The sequence below is a fragment of the Priapulus caudatus genome, unplaced genomic scaffold (genome assembly GCF_000485595.1).
Source record: "Priapulus caudatus unplaced genomic scaffold, Priapulus_caudatus-5.0.1 Scaffold1556, whole genome shotgun sequence".
NCBI lineage: Eukaryota > Metazoa > Priapulida > Priapulimorpha > Priapulimorphida > Priapulidae > Priapulus > Priapulus caudatus.
The window spans coordinates 22,825-34,324 of NW_014578617.1; the positions used below are offsets into that span (position 1 = coordinate 22,825).

The 11,500-nt window shown below is 49.3% G+C and overlaps 2 protein-coding genes across 2 annotated transcripts in view; both read right to left on the minus strand.

Annotated features, from left to right (window-relative positions):
• The window catches only part of LOC106816996 (unconventional myosin-VI-like), an 11,171-nt gene extending 5,269 nt beyond the window's left edge, over positions 1-5,902 (minus strand). The window contains exons 1-2 of the mRNA XM_014821639.1: positions 5,878-5,902; positions 5,296-5,417 (exon numbers count right to left, since the gene is read on the minus strand). Coding sequence (XP_014677125.1) covers positions 5,296-5,415 — 120 coding nt within the window. The 5' untranslated portion in view covers positions 5,416-5,417; positions 5,878-5,902. The remainder of the gene's footprint in view (positions 1-5,295; positions 5,418-5,877) is intronic.
• The window catches only part of LOC106816995 (unconventional myosin-VI-like), a gene marked incomplete at its 5' end in the record, with an annotated part of 54,404 nt that overhangs the window by 15,341 nt on the left and 27,563 nt on the right, over positions 1-11,500 (minus strand).

Sequence of the window (11,500 nt, forward strand, 5' to 3'; positions counted from 1 at the left end):
ACATACATACATACATACATACATACATACATACATACATACATACGAACTCAAATATATATTAGATATATATTATATATGCAATGTTAATTAATTGCCTAATGGCCTGACATGGGGCGACACGTGTGTAACAACCACGTTACAAGGCACTCCCCCCCCTCTATCGGCGGTCGACAAAAACATTCATTCTACGGCGTTGCCCCTAGCAACCACGCGCGATCAATACGGCCTGCTAGCAGGGCGAGCTGAACAGTCAAAGATGGCGGCCCGTCCACGCCGGACATGCTGCTGGAGTACCGCTACGTCACGGGCACCCACGCCAGCTGGTTGGGGGATTAAAACCACCCTCCCCAATTAGCGGCGCGTACGTGCCGTGATTAGTGGTGCCGGCCCTAGCATGGAGGCTCGGCTCGGCGATGCTGCGTGGCTGATGCGATGCGACTTTTAGAACCGGTCAGCCGTGAAGTATCGCCATGTCGTGGGATTAAAGAATTACGTGAGAGGGCGCCCATAAAAACAGCTGCACGAGCTGTTTCGGGGAATTCTCCCCTGACTCCAGACGCGACCGTGTGCTTGTAACCGTGAAGTGAACTAAATTAAACATCATCAGTCATGGTATATATTCTTTGACTTGTCTTTCTCTATGTCTTTTGGCTACGCATACGACATCATAATATACAACTGTATAGTAACGTAAAACTCTGCGCTACATATTTTGGTACCTTGAGAGCGGTCGTTTCTGGGCTATTGCAAGCATACCCGCGGTGCTATCTACTATTACGTTCACGTGCCGTCATCACAAATAGCATCGCGTCATCATCACTCTACTTTCATCCGCCGCCGTGACTGACAACTTCATAGCCACGCCGTACCTTGGTCGGGTATGTAAAAACTAGCCTGCTGCCGGTTAGTTAAGTTATATTCTAATTTAGTTATTTACAACCGTATTCTCTAGCTACATAGCTTCTACATAGCTACATAGCTTCTCAGTTACCGCTTCTATATCACTGTTCCTCATTCATTGCTTCTATGTCATGTGCTTCTTCACAGTCGCCCTTGCCGACATGTGCGCGTCATGTATGCATGTAGTGCGCGCTCAGACAGCTGGCATTGCTAATTGCTAGTTGCTGTTACTCCGTTCTACTATTCAGTGACCTCTAGTGTGTTTGCGCCTAGGCGAGCGTGTATACGCCCGTGTGTGTGCGTGTGTACGCCTGTCTGTGCGTGTGTACGCCGCGTGCGCGTGTCAACGCCTGTGCGTGCGTGTGTACGCCTGTGTGCGTGTTTGCGAGCGCGTGTGCGTGCGCGTGTGTGCGCCTGCGTGTGCGTGCGTGTGAATACGCCTGCAACGTGTGTGCGCGAGCGTGCGTGCGTGCGTGTGCGTGAGCGTGTGTGTGTGTGTGTATACGATTGCGACGCGTGTGTGCGTGTGTGTGTGTGTGTGTACCTGCTTTCGTAACGCGTTCGCTCGTGCACGTGTGACTGTCGGGGACAGCTTTAACCCCGCTTTTTCCAATGGCGACCCCTTACAATACGATATCGCAGACCTGGCACACGTATTCAGCGAATCGTTACGCCCAACCGTCGAATCAGCAGCTGCGACTTCGGTTCCGCGATTCACTGGCAATAACGCGCCACTTTCGATTACGTTCGACGACTGGCTCCGCACTTTGAATTGGAGACAGTTAGAATTGGGTCTCGACGCTACGTCGTTGTGCGTGTTTGGTTTATCAACGCTCGGAGGACACGCTGCCGAGTTCTCTCGCCGCCTCCTTCTTGAGAGGCCCGCTATGACTTGGGAACAGATCACAGAACAACTGACTAAGCGCTTTTGCGATCCGCTGCGTGAGGTAGACGCGCAGAATGCGTTTAAGAATTTCCAACAGAATAGTGGCGAAAATATCCGCCCGTATGGCGATAGGTTATTAACTCTCACGTTGCGAGCGATTCCGGTCGAGCAACTTTCGACAGCTGAGACGCAGGGCCGTCTCGTCAACATTTTTTTGAATGGACTAAGATCGGTCCATACACAGCGACTGTTGCTTCATCGCACCCCTACAACGCTAACCGATGCCATCGACTTGGCAGCAGACGAACACGTACTAGAGTCATCTCTAGTGGCACGACGACAAAACCGTAGCGACGCGTTTGCTGATCCCTACGACACGATGGAGCCTATGGATGTCAATACCATACTACACCCTACGCCATCGGAGCGTCTGTTTAGAGAGGTACGCGGCTTGCGTACGCTCATCACTCAAGCAGTGCCACAGGTTCAGCCCCCTCCATGAATGAATCATCACGAAACATGACACGACAACCCCCGCGCCAACAACGTTCACAGGCGCTCCCACCCCGCGACGATCAGCTCAGATCTCGCCAATGGCGACCCCTCCCCCACACGACGCGACCAGCGCCCACCTGTTCGTAATCAGGCTTATCTGCTACCTGATTCGCGCCAACGCACCCCATTTCAACCATCAGCACCGCCACCTACCCAAGACCGACGCAAAACTCGTTGCTATGCGTGCGGCTAACTAGGTCACTACGCGCGTGACTGCCCTCTTTGCCGCCGCTTAGAGGATTTTCACCCACGCCCCCGCGATGCAATCGCACCGCCATACCCTCACAACTTTTAGGCACGCATGAATCTGCTGCGTGCGCATCACCGACTACCGCTACATCTTCAGCGCCAACGTGCCATCTCAAAGTCGGCTCACTCTCACTCACGGCCCTCATTGACACTGGTAGCGATTGTACTCTTATCGATTTTGCTGCATGGCTCCATTTACCCCAGCACATACATACAGCTGCTAGTTTCAACGCCGTCTGCGCATCAGACGCCATGCTTATTTCTGTCACAGGCGATAAGCTACACCTCGTAGGCACCGCCACTTTACGCATCCTACTAGGACGGGTAACCGCCCTCCATAGGTGCTACATAGTTCAGGATTTAAGGCAACAGTTCATCATCGGAGCTGACTTTCTATCGGCTAACCGAGTAAATATCGATTTCGACACAGGAGTGCTCGCACTAGGTAATAGTGTCGTCACTCTGAAACTCCGTCGAGGTAGACGACTCCTTCCCACCCCTCAACTCGCTTTCATTCATCGTCCGACCGTGTTGCCCCCTCATTCAGGTCACCAGTGTTTCTGTCGCGTCCCCCGCCATTTCCGCCCGGGCACGCTACTCTTTGTTCAAGGATCCCCAGCCTTTAAATTGTTTCGTAGTAACCCCCACCTCATCTTATTGCCGTCTCTAGTCGAAGTCACAGAGCAGCACACAATTCTCTGCCGGCTAGAAAATTGCTCAGATCGAGCAATCTCGCTACATCGTAATGCTGTAGTGGCAATAGTTGAAGCCACCACCCCTCCCCACATACAAGTTATCACGTCCACGCCTAACGAGGCTAATCTATCAGCACATGATGGTGCAACCCCGCCCTTTGATTATAACTCACTCGTCGATCACGTTCAGGATTCTCGCCATCAGTCAATGCTTCTGAAATTTTTACGCCAGCATGAAGGCTCATTTGCACATACAGATGCTCAACTAGGGTGTACGCACCTCTGCGAATTCCAGATTCACACCGGAGATGCTCGGCCGTTCAAAAAACAAGGCCCTACCGCATGGCTCTAGAGCAACAAATCATTGTTCAGCAACAGGTTGACAAACTCATGCAGAATGGGATAATTCGCCCCTCCATGTCACCTTGGTCATCCGGCGTACTTTTGGTTAAGAAAAAAACTGGCGAGTATCGAATGTGTGTCGATTATCGATGATTGAACTCAGTCACCGAAGGATTCAATAACATCGTACTTCAATTCACAGGTGCCTTTCTGTTTATAGAAACATTTATAAATATGATTGTGCTAATTTGGGATATTGTGCAATGTTTGTGTTAATGCAGAAAGTAAAAACGCAAGACTTAATTTGCGTACAGTATAACTAGTATGCGCGGTGGCGCGCGCGGTCCATTGGCTAAAACATGGCGCCTGTGCTGAAGTTGTCGCTACTCTCTTTATGTAGGTACTCTAACCAAACCCAGCTATGTCCAGCACGCCTATGTAGTTGGCCGATGACTTGAGCGGGATGCAGTCGTTGATCTTACGCACTATGAAATCAATTTCACTCTTCCTCCTACCTCGATCCTTTCCCCTCCCTCTCCATTCTCTCTTCTTACCCCTCTCCCCCTCTCCTTCACTCACCAAACCCAGCTATGTCCAGCACGCCTATGTAGTTGGCCGATGACTTGAGCGGGATGCAGTCGTTGATCTTACGCACGATGGAATCAAACAGCTTCGCGTAGATGGCCTTGGCGAGCGCGTCGCGAGCGTTCATCGCCTCGTAGACCTTCAGCGGAACCCTGCGGACAAACAAGAGAGCTCAAGCATTGATCAACGCCACCTATGGGCGAGCACGAGCAGCGATGAGCGCCACCTACGGGTGAGCGCATCGCGAGCGTTCATCGCCTCGTAAACTTTCAGCGGAACCCTGCGGAAAAATGCGCAGCGATGCGAGCACGAGCGGCAATCAGCGCCATCTACGGGCGAGCACGAGCGGCGATGAGCGCCACCTATGGGCGAGCACAAGCGGTGATCTGCGCCACCTATAGGCGAGCACAAGCAGCAATCAGCGACATCTATGGGTGAGCACAAACAGCGACGAGCGCCATTTATTGCTGAGCGAGCGCATTGTGACATTGCGTAGCGATCAGCGCCATCTATGGGCGAGCGCGCATATTTTGACCTCGTGCAACGTCATCATCGTACGTGAATCATCGCGCAAACAACAGTAAAAAAAAACAGTAAAACACACACAAAAAACAGAAAAAAACACTAAAACAACAGTAAAACACGATTCTTACCTAAACCTACAGAAGTCATTCACGTGATTTTTTAACTTGACCATCGATTCAACTCCCTAGACACGATTAACAGTTAACGATAACGATAACGATAACGATTAACGAATTGAAATTCAAGGATTTCCTCTATTCGATGACATTCGACCAAACGTCGGAAAGTAAGAAAGAAAGACAGGCAGAGAGAGAGGACGGAACGAAAGACAGAGACAGAGAGAGAGAGAGAGAGAAAGAGAAAGAGAGAGAAAGAAAGACAGACCGAGAGAGAGAGGAAAAGAAAGACAGAGAAAGAGGGACAGAGAATGAGAGAGATAGAGCGAGAGTGAGAGAGAGAGAGATAACACGAGTGTGCAAAAGAAAGCGAGAAAAGAAAGAGAGATTGAGTGTGTGCACGAGAGATAGGGAGAGTACCTTGACCCACCTTGTAGAACATGCGTGGGGGCAGGTTGGCGAGCTTCTTGGGAAGGTACTGTCTGTACATGCTATAGAGCTCAGAGAACTGGGCGCGTGACGGGTAGCCCTGCTGCATGAGGCTGAGCACCGAAGCCATACCTACACAATAAAATACATGATATGGACTGAAGCCATATATGCACAACAAAACACATGATATGGAGAGACTAAGGTTATATATACGCAACAAAACCACATAAATGGAGAGACTAAGGGCATATAATATACACAACAAAACACATGGATATGAGAACTAAGGTTATATATACACAACAAAACACATAGGATATGAGAGACTAAGGTTATATATTACACAACAAAACACATGATATGAGCTAGAGAACGTAATGCTCATAAATACACAACAAAACATATGATATGCACAGACTGAAACATTATATATTAACATAACAAAACATGATATGCAAAACAACATACACAAACCACAATATCTTAGTCAATCATCATAATAAATATATCAAAAAATGACATTACTGAAATATATTACTGAAACCAACACGCTAAACGCACGCGCATCCGCCACGCTGGCGCCAACTACCGGAGCCACTGCCAGCTGGCTGAGAACTGCGCGTCCTTCGATACCTTGTGTCCGACCCATGTTTGATTCGTCTGATGCGTAGCGTATGAAGCTGGTGCCCTGTGTGTGCAGAGAGAGAGAGAGAGAGAGAGAGAGCAGAGAGGTGGTGTGTGTGTGTGACCAACAATAGACAAAAATCTTGTTGGCCCTCACCCGACCCAATGCTGAAAATTTGGCGTAGGCTAGTGGCCTGCTTCTTTTTCTTTTTTGAGGGAACTTTTTTACAAATCAGCTGGTTCACATGCCTTCGGGTGTGCGTGTGTGGAGATACTTTCTGTTGAAATGCTTGTTTTGCTTACCGTACCAGTTATAGATGCCTTACAGATTTATATTATGCTAAGCAAGGATGTAATTTGTAAAAAAAAAGAATGGGCAAAGATCAATAAAAATTTTGAGTCGGCCCTTTTGGCGGGATCGGTCGGGGTGAAACAAACAAACAATATTTTTATTATGGCGTGACAGAGGAGATAGCAGGGAGAGAGCGCGGCTTTCCTACATGTTCGTGGTGTCACATACCCACCCATAGATCTCCCGCCGTGTGTCCCCCTTACCCCGCCAGTGGCGGCCCCCTGCTCACGACTGCCGTAGATTTCTCCATGAGGCTGCCGAGCTGCTGTGCGAAACTTGTTTCCTAATGCCTTATGAAGGCCAGCTTTCCCTTGCGTACACTCGTCTCTCTCCTCTCCCGCCGCCAGAGGAGGCAGGAGGAGGAGGAGAGGAGGGGAGAGGAGAGCCTTCGCGGAAGCCTTGGCTGAAACAGCGCGCGCAGGAAGGCGTTGTTACCGCTCGGCACAAGGAAGCATCGCGAGCGACGCGTGGAGTGCGTTTGTTCTTCTCGATGAACTGCGCTGGAACGGACGGGAGAAGGAAAACGGCATATACCATTAGCTGCATGAAACAACAATGGATAAACGTTAACGATGGGAGGAACAATGAGAAATGTTAGCGGCGAATGGAGGAACAATGATAGAAGTTAGCGTGCCGGGAAGAAACAGAGGAATATAACGCAAAAGGAAAAGTCGAGCAAGCAAAGCAACCAAGTCATTAACAAATGAACACTCCGTAAATTTCTGATAACACATACACATGTATATACATATCCATACACACACACACACACCACATATATATATATATATACTAGCTGCGGCGTACCCGCTGCGCTTGGGCTAAAAGTCGTGCCTACTAATTCATACATACTAATAATGGGACACAATAGGGAACATTCGGCTAAAATCACAATTAACATTGCCACACAATATGAATATTTAGCAAATCAGTCTAATAACGATAATAAGCATGCGGAAAACTGTTACGTATCAACATTTATAGGACAGCACAACCCAACTTAGAAACCCCTGCGGAACATAATTACGTAAATATGGTTGATAAATGACAAAAAAGTTATTATAAACAGCCATGTACGAATGGGTTGCACTTTTCATTGAAACCCTTGCATAAACCAATGTTTTTTACGTGTTATTCTCTGGTGGGAAATATGTAAAGATTCCTTTTTCGTCTCGAACTGTGAGCTCCCCACGCTACGGCATGACGCTATGGCGCGTACGCGCACGAACAGCATGCTACGAATGGGTTTCGCCTTCTCATTTCAAAAAAGCCTTGTTGATAAACAATGCAGTCGCTAAACTCTGAACTGGCTGTGCTCTGTTTTAGCCCTCGGTGCCTCGGTTTCGGCTTTCACAATACCAGCAGCCTGCATTGTAATGAGGTGATCGATTTTTCTCTGCTGTGGCAGCACTGTTACAGCAGTGCTGACATTGTTGTGAAAATTCAGGAATTGAGGGTTTTCACGGATTGTTCGGTGAGTTGACGGTTTGGCAGGTTTTTTTCAGCTAAGGAAACACTCCCCGGCGATAAGAGATGGGCCCTTAAATTGCCATCCAGATCGCTTGGGCGGTTGGCCGCCTCCTATTAGGCGAAGATACTATTACATACATACATACATACATACATACATACATACATTACAATACATACATACATACATTACATTACATACCATACTACATACATACATACATACATACATACATTACATAGCATACATACATACATACATACATACCATCATACATACCATACATACATACATAACATACACTACATACATATCATACATACATAATAGCATTACCATATCATACATACATATCATACATCACATACATACATACATAATACATACGATTACATACAATACATCACATACATACATAATACATACATACATTACATACAGACATACATACATAACATACATACATACATTACATACATACATCATACATACATACATCCATACATAACGAACTCAAATATATAGTTAGATATATATAATATATGCAGATGTTAATTAATTGCTCTAAATGGCCCCTGACATGGGGCGACTACGTGGTGTAACACCACCCTTACCAAGGCAACTCCCCCCCCCTTCTATCGCTGCGCTGTCGACGAAAACATTCATATCTACGGCGTTGCCCCTTAGCAACCACGCTGCATCAATACGGCCTGCTGGCCATTCATTCTACGGCGTTGCCCCTAGCATACACGCGCGATCAATACCGGCTGCTAGCAGGGCGAGCTGAACAGCAAAAGATGGTCGGCCCGCCACGCCGAACATGCTGCTGCGATACCGCTAGCGTCACGGGCACCCACGCCAGGCTGGTTGGGGATTTAAAACCACCCTCCCCAATTAGCCGCGCACTTACGTGCGTGATTCAGTGGTGCCGGTCCTAGCATGGAGGCGAGGCTTGCGAATGCTGCGTGGCTGACGTCCGATGCCGACCTTTAGGAACCGCGTCAGCCGCTGAAGTATCGCCATGTTCGTGCGGATTAAAGGATTACATGCCGTTAAAATGCCACCGTGAAAAGCTGTTAACCCCGCACGGCGCCATGTGGGCGCGCGATGACGCGGTTCCTGCCGGCTGTAGACGGAGCCACCTCCTGGACGTGGTACGGAAGAATAGCGGCGTTCTTCCCCGTTAGGGGCCGCACCGTCCAGGTAGCGAATGTGGTGAAGGCCAAGCAAAACTGCGCGATTGCGGCACGGACGCTGGTTGGTTGGCGCGCGGGGCACGTGGGTGAGCATGCCCACTCGGCGCGTCGGGGGGCGGGCGCCCATAAAAAACAGCTACACGAGCTGTTTCCGGAATTTCCTACCAGGGACGCCGACCGTGTGCCTTTACCGCGTGAAGTGAACTAAATTAAACATCATCAGTCATCGGTATATACTTCTTGACTTGTATTCTCTCTATGTCTTTTGGCACGCATACGACATCATAATATACAACTGTATAGTAACACGTAAAAACTTTGCCGTTATACCGCTGTACGTACGCGTCTGGTAGCAGACAGCTCCTGCGCAAGTGCGCGTACGAGGAAGCCCATCCTTCCGTCCTTCAACTCCCTGCTTGCCTCCTTCAGACGAGACTTCCTCGGCCACCGAATCATGCGTGCGACGCCCAATGCCCCACCCCCAATACCCCCCCTGCCAGCCCACCCCAATGCACCCCCCCCCCCACCAATGCCCTCCCCACCCCTCCTCCACGCACACGTCACCCACCCCCCCCCCACCACCAATGACCCCTCCCCCCCTCCCACCCCCGCCACTCCCCCCAATACCCCAATGACCCCACCCACACGCCCAATATCCCCAACCCAACCCCCCCCCCCCACCCCCCACCATACCCTCCCCACCCCAATCCACTCCCCCCCCCACCCAACCCCCAATGACCCCAACCCCCCCCCCCCAATGCCCACCCCCCCCCACCCAATGACCCCCTCCCCCTCCCAATGATCCCCCCCCAACCCACCCCACCCCACCCCCCCACCCCCCCCACAATGCCCCCCACCCCCCACCCCACCCCCCCAATGATATATCGATTAATGCGTCATGTAGTAGCATGATGTTTATTAACAGCAGCAAAACATGTTAGCCAACAATGCATCAGCAGCTGACAAATAGCAACAACAATGATGACAGCAGCAATACAGCATAAATAAAATTTGCAACAAAGAGAAAACATTACAGCAGCACAAACAATGACAACAAACAACAACCCATAACAGCCAGAAAAACAACAACAAAAAACAACATCAACAACAACAAGCACCAATCAAAGAAAAAACTGTTTAAAAAAAAACACAAAAACAGTTTTTAATAAACTCCGATGAAAACGTCCAACTAAAAAGAATAAACGCCAAAATACGGCCATAATGGCCACGGACTGCCTGCGCGCCCTCGTAGTAGCACGGCAACAGCGCGCCCTGGTGGCGCAGCAACGTCACCGACAGCGCGGAAGTGGTTTCGTCGTTACTTCATGCGTCTGTTACAGAGAAGCCGTGAATGAAGTTGGCCTGAGGTCGGGTTCGCGGCAGCTTGCTTCTTTCCTCATACCAGCAGGTCGAAATTCCCACCGCCTTCGCCTCAATTAAATCTGCAGCAGCAAAGAAGCATTATGCTGATAGTAAGATGGGTAAGGTAGTGTGAATGCAGGGCTGAGGTAGGGTACGGTAGGTTAAGGTAGGGTAAGTAGGATAAGGTAGCGGTAAGGTATGGTAAAGCGTAGCGGTAAGGATAGAGGAAAGTAGGGTAAAGGTAGGGTAAGGTATGGTGAAAGGTAGGGTAAGTAGGGTAAGTATGGCTAAGGTAGGGTAAACGGTTAGGGGATAAGCGTAAGGTAATGTAGGGTAAGTAAGGTATGGCGTGAGTAATGGATAAGGCAAGGAAGCGGTAATGTAGGTAAGATAGGGTAAGTAGGGTAATGTAGGGGAACGTAGGGTAAAGGCAGTGGTGAGGTAGGCGTAAGCGTAGAGATAAGGTAGCCGGTAAAGGCAGGGTAAGGTAGGGTAAGTAGGGCAAGAGTGTGCAGAGTTTAATAGAGTGGGCGGCAGAAAAGAAGAGAAAGTCGAAGAGAGGAAAAAGATGGGCAAATGAGACCAAGAACGCAGATGAGGATGAGGATGGAAGAAGGGAGGAGGAGAGGAGGAGGAGGGAGAGGGAGGAGGGAGGAGGAGGGAGCGGAGGGGGAGGAGAGGGAGGAGGATGCAGGGAGGCGGCGAGGTGAGAGGAGGGAGGAGGCAGCGAGAGAGGCGCGAGCGGGCAGAAGGCAGGGGAAGAGGAGGAGAGGAGGAAGGCAGCGTACCGATGCAGTCCTGCATTCGTCTGAATAGTTGACTTTGACGGTAGAGTCCTAGTCCTTCATATTCATACAGTGTGCCTCGTCCTTCAGTATGCGCTCGTTAAACAACTGCTGCCAGGCTTCTCGTTGCAGTAGTTGATGCAAACTGCTCAGAATCAGTTGATCGAGAAGTACTCTGTAGAGGAGGCAGAAGAAGTTAGTATCGAGAAAGAGAGAAGAGCAGGGCAGGAGAGGGTGATGAGAGGGAGAGAATAGAGAACAGATACGAGAGAGATAGAGAGATAGAGAGATAGAGAGATAGAGAGATAGATAAGATAGATGAGATAGATAGATAGATAAGATAGAGAGCGAGAGATAAGAGAAAGAGGAAGATAGATAGATAAGATAGGAAGCAGAAAGATAGCATTTAGAGAGAATTCTCG